We start from the raw sequence: 17,224 nt of genomic DNA, 5'->3' as shown, positions 1-17,224 counted from the left end.
TAGGCAATAAAATAAGAAATAATTAACATGTCCTTAGGTTTCCAAGAAGCACAAATAACCATGCTTCGCTCATTGATCGTCACAAATGCTGGCCCCGGTAGTCATACAGGGTTGCCAATAAATAATTTCTTAATATTTTATGTCTATTAACAAGAATCTTACTTCCATAAAGTCAAGGATCTTTGTTCATCAGTATGAAAACACAAACGTGATGTGCATACAAATGCATGTGCGCACTTGGCTAATCTGCAGCAACTTGGACGTACTGGGTTATAGACAAGATCAGCTTGTTTCTGGATGTTGAACTCCTCGCTCTTTTAGAGAACGTGCACTTGGTCCAGTTCATATTGCTGCTGGCTTTCCAATGATTGTCAAATCTTTTTGGGATGTTCAACTTGATTTTACAACTTGTTCTTGCTCCGCTGCTCAGGTCGCGGCGATGCTGTAGCTTTCCAGTGACCGACGAACAGTGTCTGCCGTGACTTTTATGTGGATCAAATAAGGGACAGTTTCTGTTCATTCTACACTACCGAGTTTTAAATTGGAGGACATACGGCGCAAACCCCCAAGCACGAAAATTACTTTTGACATCGAGTTCTTCCCGCAGAAGCTCTATCAACATCATAGACAACGAATTGAAGCAGATACGAACCATAGCATTAGGAGAAATTTATTGAACTAAAGTATATTCAATAGATGAGTGACAAATGCAAACCAGTTGCGAGTTTTCTGTAAGAAGAATGCTTATAGGTTTCTTCTCAACAGCGCATGCTGTGCCAAAGGCCAGGAGATCCTAAATTGAAATGATATCGGACTAGGAAGCACATAGAGAACAGACAAGAGTGCGGAGGAATTGACTACCGGCTGAGTGCGTGAAAAGAATGGACGGCCTGCTCTATTAGGATAAGGACTTGTATGGTTTGCTTTGCTGTATTTTATGCGACTCCCACGTTCCTCGTTGACTCCTCTTCCCGTCCGAGAACTCATTTCTCTTCTTTCATGTAGGTAGTAGGTATAGAGAGAGAGAGAGAGAGTGTGTGTGTGTGTGTACGCATGGAGTTTGGCCAATTGAATTTGTGTAGTTCTTGGGGTATGGGATTGGAAAGAGGACAAGAACCCCGACTGAAGAGTGAGACGGTGGATGCCTGTCGGCAGACGTGCATATGGTCACGCCCGCTCTATCTATCTCGATCAGCTGCAGATATATACATGGTGACGAAACATGGAAATTAGAACTCATCAGGGATTAGTGGGAGGCCTGTGTGTGGTTGTTTTACCAACTAATACACCACCAAACTAGCCTTGCATTTCGGCAGTATTCCTTTTTATTATTTCCCTGCTCGATGTATATATTTTAGTACATTTTGTGGTGGAACTTGGAGATATTGCCGCTTTCTCCTCTTAAAGGTCTCCCCAATTTTTTTTTTTTTGGGTAATAAAATGGCTATAACGACAGTTAAAAGTGTATCTTTCCGATAGGCCAAGTGAAAGAAATAACACCGTACCCCACGTTCAATAAACCTTGCTTTGCAACTCACGGTAGCAAGGCTGATGGACAGAGAGAGAAATCAAGCATAAGATCTATACTATATCTCGATGTGTCTTTGAGAACTATCCAGAAAAATAATTGATAATTAATGAGCAATGAGCACATTGCAGATCACAATGGTTGATACGAGTTCATATGCAAATTTCACCAAAATGGTTGATAGTATCTATCATTGGTACGTGACATTAATGAACATAAGCTTTTAGGTTTAACAATGTATCGGTTTACCATCCAATACTCGAGTATTTCTACAACAAGAACATTCAAGTAAAGCCTATACCTCAGTTTTATGATGCAGCACAGGAAAACAAGAAAGAAAAACATGTGCGGGAGACTTTTATTTACATGCGACAATGGATTAAGATCCGAGATTAGCTGCCTGTTTCGAAGGGAGATGGGGTGTACAAGCTCGATGATGACCCGAGCTTGTAGAAGCTCCTTTTGCATTTAATGAATGAACTACAAGCTGAATGAATTAAGAAAAGCAGCACCCCTTTTGCATTTAATGCTCCTCACGTGGGAACCTTGACACTGTTCGTCTGTCTCTTCCCATGCAAGGAAAGAGGCACTTACTCCGTTCCTCGATTCTCACGCAAGAAGCAAATGACTGTTTGACAATAGGAGCAGCGGACATGCATCTTTTGTTTTTTGGGGCGGTGGAGGAGGCGGGGGGAGGGGGTTGTGGCAGGAAACAAAATGTATGTGAGGCTTCCGGTGGGAACAACGAATGACCGCACGCTTGTTTAAAAGGTAGCATTTGCCACCAATCTAGTGAGCAAGAAGATGGGCAGACATATTATTGTCTTCAACCATTCATTACTCAGAACCTGTAATTCTACTGCTTCAAATATCATCTTACGAATAAGGTCGATGTCAAGAGTTGCACGTCCATGTAGAACTTCAGTCCGGATCGAAGTCTCCATGGGATCCTTACCACAACGAGGCCGCCCTAAACAAAAAAACATCCAGCACCCGTTTACAATCAATCGGTAAACGACATACAAGGTTCTTCTTCTTTGTAACACCCGTTTACCGTTTACAATCAATCGGTAAACATCCAGCACCCGTTTACAATCAATCGGTAAGTGCCTAAGAGGTCGTGGAACCAAAGACAAAGACCCAACTCACTCCCCCGGCGTCTACCATTTGTAACACGACATACAAGGTTCTTCTTCTTTGGTTTTCACTTATTTGAACTGTTGGAATTACAAGGGTGTTTTTGCATCATGAATGAGACAGCCAAAAAAGCTTTGAAATTTTGCGTTATTAAAATTATTTGGGTGATGAGAAGACAGTTCGCCAGGCTTTTGCTTCAGAGTTCAGAGGCGACGCAGCGCTTGCAGCTGTCTCGCTGGTTGTCGAGCATGTGAATGTTTGATGTTTTTTTCCTTCTTCTCGCAGATCTTTTGTTTCCATTCACCAGTCTGGCATTTCATATCTCTGTGGATCCTTATCCTCTCTGCATTTTGTTTCTCCCTGAATTATACATGAAGAATCAATATACAGACATACAAGACCTGAGATGTATTTGCCTGAATTATACTCTTTCTCACCTCGTGAGAAGAATTATAAAAAAGGTAGACAACCTCACATGTGTATTTTCCTTTTTTTAATCTGTCGATTGGATTAAATTGTCAATCTCTCGATTTCCTGTTCGTTGGGTGACAAAACGAGAACCAAAAAAAAAATTTAAACTTTATTAGTATCAGTAAAGTGTCAAGAAATAAAGCCAATCGATGTCGCATCTGTCCGATTACTCGTAGGTCATATTTTCTTGTTCCACCAATCGAGAAATACACATACAACTCCGCCTGCAATATTTTGACCAGAATTACGATGATGATCTCATCATCGTCCAGTCCACGCCATTAGTCAAGTGTTTCGGCTGTGCGTCCGGCTCAACTTGAGCTGGCTTCAAAAGTAACGTCCGTTTTCTGGAAAGAAGGCTTTCTTCGGCTTTGCTCCGTTTTCAATTTTCTTTTCGAGTTATTGTCTCGTTTCTCTCGACCTCCCCTCCGTGTATGGATTCTCCAAAGCTTTTCAACGCACGATTTCTGAGGAGGAAATCCATCGTCACCGAGAGAAGGAAGAAGGAAGAGTGGAGCAGAGACACGGGAAGAGACGTGTTGTGGAGGCTAACTACGACTTGTGTGGATTCTTCTGGGGCTCGTGGAAGCATGTCCACAGGATGCGCGAGCTCACCACGCGCCTCATCTAAAAGGTATTCATGTGTCTCCATCCAATTGTCGGAGTAATTCTTCCATCTCTATCTCCAATCACTGATTGCTTTTGTTTCTTTTGCAATGCACGGGAGACCTCATTACAACTATATTCTTCTTATACTTTATATATATATATATATTGGTACCGTTCCATTCCAAAAGATAATAGAATAAATTGAGTCTATGAACATCCAGGTTGATTGACCAGAGAAAGGCACCGAGAAGACATAGTGCCCTTCACGATTGTAATTATTTTAACGAAGCAGTGAGCACGATGGAGCAACATACATTGAGCATCTATGATGGTTTATGGTTTATGTGCTGCACATCATCCATATCGCCTTTCAATTTAATCCAACTTTATTCTGGCACACATCCTTCCTCCAATTCTTCCATCAATTTAGGAGGTCAGTTCTAAGCGACTTGCATAAAATCGGTCTATTATTCCCCAATTTATTCGGCCCCACTGATATGATCCGATCCTGAATCCAAGATGCCATGATCAAAATAGGATTAAGTGCAATAATTATATTTATATATATATATATTATAACATGTTTTATTAAAAGTTCAACATCTAATAATCCGCTCACGAAAAGAATTACTCATATTTCCAAGGTCCAGTCATAATACATCAACTATTTTGTTGGTTTTTTTGGGTGCTATATCCTCTCGAGACCTAATCATTTGACACATTTTTTTAGTTAACTTTGTTCGATCAAGACTTGTTTATTATTCTTACGGATTTAATTTTTAGAAACGCTAATTCTTTTATTGTTGCTACAATAATTGAATTAAGTAATTTTATTTTATTTTTTAAAAATCTAACTTTCTTACAAAAAAAAAGAAAAATAAAGAAACACATTCATTTAAAAGATTCAAAAACACTAAAACACAAGAGAAGAAGAAAAGCTGATATTTCCGAAGAGGGAAGAATCTACCAAACCACAACCACCAAAACCAGAGGAGTGGGATCTCCGTGCGGCGACCACGAGCACTCCACACGCACCTCTCCTCCCCCACTGATCTACACCGTCCACGTTTCTCGCATCCATTTCCCTTTGCCTCTCTATATATCCCCCCCCACCTCCTCAACCCTACTCGGTCTTCTCATCCGTCAATCCCTCTTCCTCTCTCTCCTCAGCTCGGCTCTTCCTGTTCCTTTTTGTTTTGCAGAGCACCACGATGCTTCTCAAGGCCTCTGCTTCTCTCGCATTCCTCTCCGCCTCCTCTGAGGCCTCACCGCCGCATTCCCCTGCCGCACTCCTGCGCGGGCCTCACCCTTCCTTTTCCGCGTCTTTTCTTCCTTTTAGATCTCCGAGGAGAATGACGAGGCGCGCATCTGTCGTGGCCGCCGCCGCCCCTTCTGACCAGGCCATCACGGGAGTCGTGTTTCAGCCCGTCGAGGAGATCCAGAAAGAGCTCTCCGTCGTGCCGACGGCCCCTGGCTTGTCCATCGCCCGTCAGAAGTACGACGATGATTGCGAGTCTGCCATTAACGAACAGATCAAGTAGGTTCCTTTTCTTTTTTTTTTCTTCTTGTTTTTATGTTATTTTCTCTCAAACTTCATCTTATTCTTCTTGGCTCCATTTTCTTTTTTTTTTTAATGTCAAGTGAAATCCGGAGAAATCATAAAGCTCTTGTCTTTTGTATAAAGAAGGATCGCTTTTTTCTTCCCTTGGTATTTCTTCTTCTTTATACACGTCTTTTTGGGGTCTTTTTTGAGAGAAAAATATGTTAGTTTCTTTACAGTGCTACCCCTTTTTATTTCTCTTCTCGGATGACGCATTTTCTGGCAAATGGATCTTTTTTTCACCCGATTCCTTTCTACTGTCTTTTCCTTTAGCTCTTTCTACAATATCTGTGCGGTCAGTTCTATTTACTATGGACTTAATCCTTTGGTCTTTCTGTGTTGTTCTTCCTTCAGTGTTGAATACAACAATTCGTACATATATCATGCCCTGTTCGCATACTTCGATCGCGACAACGTGGCGCTGAAAGGCCTTGCCAAGTAAGTCCTTTTTGAAATCCAGTGCTTGTTCTTATTTTTCTTCCTCTTTAGTTATGTATTGCTTAGATCTGTCCTGTGTCTGCTTATTTCAGGTTCTTCAAGGAATCAAGCGAAGAGGAACGGGTTCACGCAGAGAAATTGATGGAATACCAAGTAAATAGTTTCTTTGTTCTTTCTTTTCTTCCGTCATTAGTATCTTCTATTCTTTCTTTCTGGTTTGTGATGATTGAAACTGAATCTGGTGCGGTCAGAACAAGCGTGGAGGAAGAGTGAAGCTCCAATTGATTTGTAGGCCGCCCTCTGAGTTCGATCACCCTGAGAAGGGGGATGCATTGTACGGTATGTCTTACTTTGTACACCGAGCACGAATATACTCTGTTCTTTAGGTGCCTATAAAAAGGGAGATCTTTAACAAAGTATGACACATGGGACAAACTACTTTACCATTGATCTACTCCATCATCGAGTCTTATTTTTATTGTGGCTGTCGGGAATCCAAAGAATTTTTTTAAAATACAAATCATTGGCCAAGAAGAGGAACAAAGTAAACAAGGTTATATTTTTATTACATAGATGATCTTATAGTCTACATGTTCCTGATTAAATTATCTTAATTATGTGGTATGCATGCTTCGCTATTTTTTTGGATTTATTGACTACACTTCTGTTCATTTTAAGTGGACATTCTTTTTGTGGAGCTAAATGCCTCCTTTAACATGGTTGAACTGGAACGTTGCCTGAGTTATTGGTGATCTTCTCCGGATGTATTTGTTTTTGTTTTCATGTATGTTCCTTTAAGATTGTTGATTAAGTAGATGATTCAGAAGTAGCAGTTTCCATTATACTTCATTATCTTTTTTGTTTTGTATCATACTGCATTGTATCTTGAATTATAATATGACAGATTCAGCAAATTTTTTGTTTTTTTAGCAATGGAATTGGCGTTGTGTCTTGAGAAGCTGACAAATGAGAAGTTACTTAATCTACACAGTGTAAGTGATGCTGACCTATGATGACTATTTCATTATTTGGCGGTTACTACCAGCATAGGATATCAAATCTTCATTGTATCAAAAATTTTTGCACAGGTTGCTGACAGATGCAATGACGCTCAGCTGACTGATTTTATCGAGAGTGAATTTCTTGAGGAACAGGTGAAACACTTTTCTTATCCCCGTATTTGATTTTAGATGCTATTGAATTTCATTTTTTTTTCAAACATGTTCTGTTTCTTTTGGAACTATAATATAAACTGAGGGCAAAATTTAATTGATAGTTCCGATATTGCTATTTTTCTGATACTGCTGTTAAGGCCTCAACCATTAATAAATAGTGGTTACAATGTCCATCCTTGGTTTGTCTTATGATCCTAACCAAAAGAAAAATAAAATAAAAAGATTAACTAGCTGGGTGTTTTTTGCATTCGTTGCTAACCGTTAGTAGATACCATTTGGACATATAGTCTTTTCAAATGGGTTTTTACTTTTTTTTTTCCTTTTCTTTTGGATGAGAAGATCCGATAGTTTTTAGGAATGATAATACATTGAATTATCTGGTGATTAGATGCACTATTATTTAATTAGATATCTAGTATAAGTTAGACTTTTTTTTTTTTTGGTCTGATCAAACTACATAATGTGATTATAGTTCTTCAATCACTAATGCTCTTAGTTTTTCTCTTCTATATTCAGGTGGATGATATTAAAAAGATATCTGAATATGTTGCTCAGTTGAGAAGAGTCGGGAAAGGACATGGTGAGACACTCTATCTTAATTGTATTAGGCTTTTGGTGATATTTATTCTGTTGTTAGCATCAGAATTCAAATATTTTATTATTTGATATCTATAGTATATTGTTTTGTTTTGTTTACTTATGACATTTATTTATATATTCTTGAAACCGATATATATAAAATTTTTATGTTCATTTCATTTTAGATCTATGTTAGTTCAAGTGTATAAATGTATTCGGTTTTAGTTAGAAAGAAGGCAGATAGCTCCTAAGGTGGAACTGAGATTGAGACTCCAGCTTCGAACTGTAATTTTATTTGGTTTTGGAATGGAATGTGAATGGGATTACCTGAATTCAATCATATAATCGATTAATTTGTCATTCTAATTCTCAACCGACAGACAGATGGTTAGATCCATATTTAAAGCTAGTACGATGGTCTTACGACTATACATGTATGTTTGCAGGGGTTTGGCATTTTGACCAGATGCTTCTTCAGGGAGATGCTGCATAAGGTTGAAGGAAGGATGTGAGTGGCTCTATTTCGGTGTTGTGGTTGTGGTAGAGGTCTCTTTTCTCGAAGCTTCGATCTGTTTGTTGGCATGGAAGTAATCGAAGCTTATGTGTTAGAAGCAGGTAGTTTCTTTATGTATTATGTCTTGGTCTAACTTGGAATGGTAAAGATGGTTGGTTATGCTCATTGCTTGATGGTAGGATGTTATCAGAGAATCTAATACATTGGCAATAACCGCGGTCAAATTAACTTATGACACAGATGCCTGTTATGCCTTGCGTGAGTCATGACTGAGCAACTGCAAACTCGATGGTGCCGATATGAGACATTTAGGAAAGGAGGTCACGTGCTCTTTGAAAGAATTAACCATCGAGGAGGTCTGCCATCTGAGCATCATGCAATGATTTTTTTGGTGCCAAATATATTATGTGAGTCGGCTAAACCCGCACGACCAAGAACAACGTCCTTTCGATTAACCTCTCAAGCTTCGGCCGCAAGCGGGCTCAACCATGAAGGCCAGCCTGATAACAAAGCCCAGACCTGAAATGGGCCGTGCTTCTTACGTGCCAGCCCATCTGGGACTCGAGTGGGCCATTTCAATTTTGTTCTTCTTCATACCCGAATTTGTTCGTGGGATGTTAGGGCGATCGGACATGACACGTGGGCCCCATCTGGAGACCTCTAATACGTAACTATGCGACCCGTGTTTCACGTCGCGGCCCAACTCCGGCAGGCAGATGCGGCGCACATCGACAACCGGGAACTCGCAAGTTACCAAGCACTCGTAAGGACCCTTTGTGTAGAACCCGATCCAATGACAGGCTATTATTGATCTCGCTACACCTTCCTTCTCGTTCCTCTTCCACTTTCCCTTCCTGTTCCCTTTCTGATCGTATTACAGCGAAGTGCCTTGAGGGACCATCCATCATATATATGATGAAGCGATCTCGTTTTCAGATGGTGGAAGTTCCGAAAGAAAACAAGGCAAGTACTTGCATGTGTGATTCGATGGATGCATTAAAAAAATGATTCACTTCCTCTCACGGATGATCCTCCTACTCCTCCTCCTCCTCCTCCTCCTCCTTTCAACCTCACTCCTCGTCTGTTCGCTTGCCGTAAATTGGAGTGGCAATCAGCCAAACCAGAAGAGAGACAATGGGCTGTGGTTTTCCCATCTTCTTTTCCTCGTCACCCTCTGTCGTCGGACAACATCGTTTTTTCCTTGGAGAAGATTTTTAGCGTATCAAGCAGCATCCACTTAGCCAAACCCTAATCTTCACAGGCCACCACGTACGACGGGCTCCGCTGTGTCAAGTTTGATTGACGACGTTCGTCCAGCAGAAGTTGCAATTTCACACAACATTACCTTCTTCCAAAATCTTTGCCCGATGTGGCTTGTGCAGACTGGTCATATGTGTCTCCGGTCATTTGTCTCGTGAAATCCCTGCTGCCCGGTACATTCTTTTTAGGATACAACTACTCAAGTGGAGCATGATTTAGCAGAGCAACACTAGTGTTAGGAGAGGGCTTCAGCGCTTCGGTCCACTCGCTCAGTACTAGAAGATAAAAGAAAGGGATTCAGCTAGCTGATGGTTAGATTTGGTTCCCACATTTGATATATATCTTTCCATTTCGCGAAATTGGTACTCGCTGGGATTGTGTGAAACGAGTAATATCGGTGGCATGACCCCCCCCCCCCCCCCCCCGCCGTGCATATATAGTAAAAAAAATGATCGGCAGCAGCAACGACAACGGCAAGTTCACATGCATCACACAGCGTGCGTACGTACGTGATCATCATTCCCGCTTTGGATGCTTCCACCTTTCTTCTGCATTATGATTAGATGCTGCTTTGAGCTTTGTTCCCATCTCCCACTCCATATCCATCCCTGCTCTTCTTCTTCCGCCTCTCAGTCGAACATTTCCTCTCGTCATCAGAAGCCATAACTTAAACTCACCACCTCCTCTTTCACGGGGCATTCATGTTCACAAACCAAGGATACATGGATTCGTCATTTGAAAGCATCCTATCACTTGTAGAGTAGACTGACCCCACCAGTAATGAATCAAAAAATCTTTGCTATAGAAAGAGGAGGAGGAGGAGGAGGAGTCGCATTCAAATCCTTGTGAGTTAGGTCTTCTTAGTGAGGGAAGGACGATGGTGTATGTCTTATTCAGTCTGGAAGTTGCAGTTCGGACAAAGAGTATCTCAATTTTCTGCCAAATTATTCCTTGTCATGATGACCACTTAGTATGAGAACCTGCTTTTGGTTCCAATACTTACCTTCAACCACATCAGTGTCTTAATTCACCCTTGCTTTTTGAAACATGTTAAAAGAAAGCAAAATTCAATGACCACACCATGCATGCGCCTTTTAATGACCCTACTTTCTTTCAATCCATCAATTGTTCATGATAAGAAAATTAAAAGTGCTGTCCTAATTACCACCACGACTTCATTTTACTTGACTGAGTGAATCGAGGTTTTCAGCCATAATCGGATTAAAGTTTCCTCACAAGTTCATAGTTGTCACGAAACCCACTCAACTCTCTGTTGTTTATCTCTACTTGTGTTCTCTCTCTCTCTCTCTCTCTATACATATATATATATATAGATATATATATATATATATATATATATATATATATATATATATATATATATTCTTTTAACCTTTCTCAAACGATCATTTTATTTATTTTTAATTCTTGCTCATGCAAGTTTCTCTAATTGATTTCTGATCTTGGTAATATCCTAATTAACAACCCTCGGTGTTATCCATATTTCACACATCAAAAAGCCAAAAAAGGATTATTTCATTGCTTAGATCTCATTTATAAAGAAATTAGGAAACAATACATCTAACTGACTCTCTCAAAGATGCTGAGTTTGGAAAATTTAGCATTTACCGAATTCCAAACGACTCGTATGTCCGATTCGCTTGAGCTCAAAAGAATTATGCACAATCCTACAAGCGTCCGAGGAAGCCAATGGTTTTTCTTCTACTAAAGAAAAAGTGCTTCTCATATATACTGGAACGCCAACAAATATAACAAAGGATCATACAAACAACATTTGTCTCTCCGAGAAAGGTATTTATTTATATTCTATCTACTTTTATCACCTGAAAACCATTACTCTTCGATGAAACATACAAAAAGCTAGCTAGCTAGCTAACTAAACAAAGGGCATCATTCATTAATGAACATATCAAAAGCACAGCTTTTAAATATTACGCTTCTGTGCTTCAGATTACCATCAATCAAACCGAGTACCATCCTACGTTCCAACTCAATAAGCACGATAAAAGGAAAAATAATGAGTAGCTGAATAGAAAACAAACCATATTATGTAATTTCAATCGTGGATATGCATATTTTTCATGCACAACATAAATTTGGCTTACGAAAAAGACATATTCCGCTGGAGCGAGCGTGGCATCTGAATTAGGCACAACGAAGAAGCTGAGAGACGCATGCATCATCTAACACGAAATACAAGTGGCTTTCCCACTATATTTTGTTCTCCATATCTTAAACCAATCCCACATCATCATAAAAGGGCTCGTGCATGGAGCAGGTTAATGGTTAATCAATCGTCCATGACACGCACGTCTCTTGTCGATGGTCAAATTTCCATGTTAATTTCTGCATCTTTCTTGCCCGGTAAGTTTTTGTCCTCCGCCACCACTGTGCATCGATCGTGATCATCAGATGCTTATATCACAGGAGAGCTGGATGATTCTTTCTAATCATGGGCATTAGCTGTGACGGCCCCCACCTTGCACTTCTGGGAGAACCACTTTTCTTTTGAATATGAATGCTAAGGGTCTGAGCCCGTACAATAATTGAAGAGGATCCAACCTAACCAATCATGTCGCTTCATTGTTTTCTTTCTTTCTTTTTCTCTCGCTCTCTCTTGTTGTTGTTTGGAGATGTGTAAGCTTGCTGTTCATGACAGGAGGAATTCTTCTCAACGGGAACGGCGTCACATACGTGGAAGCCAATGCGTCAGTGGTATATGTGTGTTCCTTTCATCAGGGTCGACACGCATGATAATGCTGCCCAGGGTGGTGCGAAGCGTAGACAACGACTGGATTGGTCCAGTGGTGGTGTATTTGTCATCATTTAGCAGCAACAACAACAACAACACGTAACACCCTCTCCTCATACATGTAACCTCTTCGGGGTGTGATGGGGATACAGCGCAAGCTGTTTCTCGAGCGGATGAAAGGTTTCCATCGCCTGCAGGGACTTGACAGGCTCGTGGATATCTGCCCCGGAACGTATGCCCTTCTCTCCACTTATCTGGATGGTATTGAATTATCTAGACATCTATTATCTTATGTAGAATTTAGTGGTAGCCGAACCAAATCTTAGGAACATCACGGCTTCACACTCTTGTTGTTGACTCCCTTCTTTTAACAAAGTGAAAATAATAAAAGGAACTCCTCATGCGGTAGCCTCGAAACGGACATTCGAGTTGGAGATTCTCATAGACGTACGTACCCCGAACATTTAATTTATGATGCACATATTTTGGTCTCGATGATGCAATGGTTGAGCAAACAGTGGACCTGCACTTTCCAGTCTTGTTATACCAAATCACGAAGAAGAGAAATTGATGTTCTTTGATGGCAAGCTGCGGCAGAGTAGCCGAAAGATACGAGGGGTCGAGAAGCCAAACGAAATGATTCGGCTCAGCTTCAAAATCTAGTATAAAATGAAAAAAAGTATTCCAAGGACTTGGTCCACTACGAGGGAGAAAGGTTCACTGTTATTCTTTCTCTTTCTTTTACTGTTATTCTTGTGATGACATCTGATCCAGAGGAGGCCCATCGCCAGTAGTAGCGAAAATTGCAGGTAAAGAGGTTGCCATGAGAACTAAAGCAGTTCAGAGTGAGCAGTGCAGAAAAATGTACTGTGTACAGTGCAGATCATTAGAATTGCTCGAGTTGGAGTGGTTCTTGGTCAAAGAGTTGCAATTGCTCACACATAACACTAAAAAGGGAAAAACAGGAAACCCAGCTAGTAGGTAGAGTGGCAAGGCAGCTGGAACTGGTGGCGATCAGAAGAAGAAGAAGAAGAAGAAGAAGAAGAAGAAGCGGAAGAGAGAAGGGGAGACTGGTGTCACTGCAAGTCTGAGCTAGGGATGAAGCCGAGAGAGAGAGAGAGAGAGAGAGAACACGTGTGGGTGCTTCCCTTCAAACTTCTCCCGTCAGTCATGTCTGCCGATGACAAGAAGAGAAGAAAGCCAAGATCCAGGAATGAATAGGAGAAGTTGTCGATTGATTTTAGTGTTCTTTCGTTTCGTGTGGAGCTGCCATTCCGAAGAAATAATGGAGGGCGAGTATTAACATTCACTCATATGGGGTAGAAGTAAAAAATGAGAGCCTGAGATCAAACCTACAGTGGAGTTGTCTGCTCCATAACGCAGGAAGCAAACTCATCAATAGAAAGGCATAATAAATGAAACAAGTATTCCATGAAAATTACTAAATCGTACAACGAAGAGCAAGAAGAAAAAACCAGATGGAGTAGCAGCCAAATCATCCACAAAGGAGCCAAGCAAACTGATCACCGGATCACAAGAAAGTTCTGAATGAGGCGACAGATCTAACGACATCATCATCATCAGGTTTTTGAAGCACCCTTAGGGTAGCATAGAAGAGATGGAAGTTTGCCGGAGGGAGCATACATATAACAAGGATTGAAGTGATCGGAGTTTATATATGCAACAGATGAAGCATTCGGATTTCAAGACAGTGCATAGCCATCAAAAAGATGGAAGCAGTTGGAGGGCCTGTGCTGAAAGAGTATCAATCACGCCACTACTAAAATGTATATGCAAACGAATTAAACTCTAAAGCAAACATCTAAGCGTTGCACAATTAATTAAAAAAGCAAAACAAAAAACAATTAAAAATAGTAATAATAATAATAATTCAAAGAAGCACTCCGTCAACACAAAAATAAAAAGGTAGAAGAGAGAGGACACCGCAATATCTGTTTTCTTTCATGAAATCTTTGATTGATTGCTGAGCTCAGAGTCAAAACAAAGTTGTATGAAAGAAGATCGCCCGAATTCAACCGCAACTTAACTCTTGTGGTTCTTCCTAACTTACTCACCATGATCATCATCAACATCTGCATTCAAAAACGGCAAAGAAAGAGGACAACAACTCGATCAAGAGATAGATGACCCACCCGGCTGAGCAGTAAAGGATCCCTCCCCGGCGTCCGACCCTGAGCCACCACTCGTGGCGCCGGCGGCAGTGGCAGCAGACGAAGAAGCGTCGCCTGCGTCCCGGACGGCTGAAGTTGGCGCTCGCTTTCGCTTCTTCTTCTCGTACCGGACGCCGCGGGCCTTGGCTTGGCTCTCCCGGATCTCGCGGAGATAGAAGCGGACGGCGCGAGCCGCGAAGGGATTGGCCTCAGGCTTTCCCCCGCTCTCCTCGTAGGCCGCTCGGAGGCGCCCGATGAGGGCGTCCAGGGAGCCCCAGGCCTGCCTCAGTGGGCACGGGCATGGCGCCGGCGGGGTCGGCCGCCCGAAGAAAGCGCACCCGGGAGCGTGCACCTTCGTCTTCCCGAACTGGTCGAGGTACCGCAGGAACTCGATCACCTGGGAGCCGCCGCACCCAGCCAGCGCCAGCGGCGGCCTTTGGTTCCGGAGGTACTGCAGGAACGTGTTCCAGTCCCGGCGCTTCTGCGCCTCATACCGGCTAAGCGGCGCTGGCGACGCCTGGGCCCTCGCGTCCGCCGTTCCGCCTGGGACCGCTGCTGCGGCTGCGGCGCCGGAAGAAGGGGATGGGGCATCGCCTTCCGGCGAGACGGGATCGCCCTCCGGTGCAGTCGAATCCATGCACCGACGTCGGAAGAGGAAAGGGAGATATGGATGTATGGGATGGGGAAGAATACGAAAGACAACAGAAGAGTGAGAAAAGTGGAGAGGGGGGAGGGTAAAACCAAGAGGCAAGAAGGAATTCACGTGGTGGCCCCTCGGTCAGCACCCTAGAACGGACTGGTAACAGTGATGCAAAGCCACGGAGAAGCAGAGATGTGCTGCTTCTTACTCTCGATCGTCACCAACAAAAAGAGTGACGTTTCAACACTAGTTGTGTTAGCAGTGGTGGATGAGTAGCTGCTTGGCATCTCTCCTATTAAATTTCGCCATTGTTTGATCGCATTAGAATATTCTGATGGCCACCTCGATCTTATTTGTTATAGTGATATCAATATCGAAGCCTAAACTAAGTTATCTGTAATTTGTGATACGTCGTAATCGGAAGTTGTTGACGGGATGAGAGCTGAAGGAGACTAGACTCGAGAGAATTCGGACAAGTTACTCCACGGATGTCAAATCAAAATATTAGGATTACATATTGTTATGGGATTCTCTAGCCCCAGTGATAACGCTCAACAACATTAATTATTACAGGATAAGCTGAAGTTACTGTCGAATCAAATTAAGCGCCCGGAAGAATGAATCATGCAAACTATCAGATAGATAAATAGATACACTTGTTGTTGGCAGACCAGTCGAAGATGGAGGAGAGCGACGGGCGTAAGCGTAGATAGTTAGTTATCCAAGGCTTCGGACGAGTAATTCTGAACCCTAAAAAACTCCATACTTTTTTTATTTGACTTGAGCTCCGCATGGATCTCATTTTACCACTTTTGTAAATATCAAAAGCTTGCTTGCTTGCTTGCTTGCATTAAAATCGTGAGAGAGAGAGAGAGAGAGAGAGAGAGACGTCTTTTTTACGTAGTACAAGCATCATGGTGTTATCACCAAGTGGACAACATCCTTAACATTCATTGACCACCTCGGAAGCAGCATACGTGGGTTGATGTTTACATTGCATTTAAGAATCGATTCTCCGATGATCTGTTGCTTGCCAGGAGAAACTACCCATCTGAATCATTCATTCTTCTCGAATCCGGATCGTGTTTACATTTTTTTTCATGCCAAAAAGGTCGCCTTGAACTATCTATCAGTCACATCAATCATGGGAAGACTTTCGAGTTGCCGTGGACCCAACTGATACCTAATCGTTAGGCAAAAGTTCAATCCATATGGATGAGGAGTTCGAATTCTCGTGCCGATTGAGGTTTCGTTTGATTTGTTGTTGTCAGCCTTTTTATTTTCCCAAGGTGTGTGTGGATCGATTAAAGAGAGTAGGTTTTGGTGCTCCACAAGAGATTAGATATGGTGGGTTTTACTCTAATATCGTGCATATTTGGTAACGTCACCGAGGATAACGATTTCATGTACAGCCAGCCACCACTGCCATTGTCCTCCCAATCAACACTTTATATATTCTTTACTTTTAGTGTTTTTATCGTGATATCTCAAACTGACACATCATCATCATCATCATCATCATCCTAACATCTTCTTATCGTCATACAATAATAATAATTTCATATGCAGCCTCGATAGCCATCGTCCTCTTAATCAAGGTTTCGTATTCTTTACTTTTAATGTTTTATCATAATATCTCATAACATATCATCGTCATTGCAACTGATGCCTCAACACGAGGCTGAGTGGATCAAACTTTTATGATATCGTAAGTTGGATGCACCGTGATGATAGTCAGGTTTGCAAAAAGATGCTCACCCAAACGTTTATTATACAAAGTAACGATATTTAGATCTCACTATACAATAACTCCTCGGATGCATGGATCTGTCTTTCAATTTTGTAAGGTTGTTCAACATAATTAGAATCAAACAAGGAACAATGTCAACTAAAGTGGGTTGTCGTTACTGTTTTGTAACTTGGCAATTAAAATTGGAGTGAGAAGCCAAGTGTTTAATTAGTAGGGAGGGAGGTACCAAATCCGGACGTCTTCTGCACCGCATGGCTGAATCCTTTTGTTTTCGTATACGTTTTACTCGTCAACAATTACCCGCCGACATGGGGACCCCTTTCACTGCCACTTAAGATGCGCGCAGCAGCAGCAAAAGTGTGAGGAGCCGTACGGTGGTAGTGCTTCCCGCCTGCAATCCAAGCAGCCCAACGCTTAGCTCGGTCCTTCCTCTCACGCCCCTTCCCTCCGCTTTTCTCACTCCCCCACCGAAGACTCATCTCCCTGTCCACAAAAGGCAGAGACGAATCGGACATTTGACGCGTTACAGTCATGCGTGCCCACTTGGGTATATCATATCATCCCTTCCTGCCTTTACCG

The 17,224-nt window shown here is 41.9% G+C and overlaps 2 protein-coding genes across 2 annotated transcripts; one reads left to right on the top strand and one right to left on the bottom strand.

Moving 5' to 3' along the window:
* Positions 1-4,874: 4,874 nt before the first annotated feature.
* Positions 4,875-8,216, top strand: LOC135637910 (ferritin-1, chloroplastic-like). The gene is made up of 8 exons (XM_065150787.1): positions 4,875-5,282; positions 5,700-5,783; positions 5,876-5,936; positions 6,035-6,122; positions 6,714-6,775; positions 6,872-6,937; positions 7,475-7,538; positions 7,984-8,216. Exons 1-8 carry the CDS (start codon positions 4,957-4,959, stop codon positions 8,028-8,030), a joined length of 798 nt encoding a protein of 265 aa, XP_065006859.1. The 5' UTR covers positions 4,875-4,956; the 3' UTR covers positions 8,031-8,216.
* A 5,725-nt stretch (positions 8,217-13,941) lies between these two features.
* LOC103986073 (protein G1-like7) lies at positions 13,942-15,137 on the bottom strand. Its single transcript, XM_009403950.3, has one exon. The coding sequence runs from the start codon at positions 14,890-14,892 to the stop codon at positions 14,218-14,220; it is 675 nt and encodes a 224-aa protein (XP_009402225.2). The 5' UTR covers positions 14,893-15,137; the 3' UTR covers positions 13,942-14,217.
* Positions 15,138-17,224: the final 2,087 nt, after the last annotated feature.

This window comes from Musa acuminata, chromosome BXJ3-5 (assembly GCF_036884655.1).
Source record: "Musa acuminata AAA Group cultivar baxijiao chromosome BXJ3-5, Cavendish_Baxijiao_AAA, whole genome shotgun sequence".
Taxonomy (NCBI): Eukaryota; Viridiplantae; Streptophyta; class Magnoliopsida; order Zingiberales; family Musaceae; genus Musa; species Musa acuminata.
The sequence above is the reverse complement of the archived record's forward strand: the minus strand, read 5'-3'. Positions and strand labels throughout refer to the sequence as shown.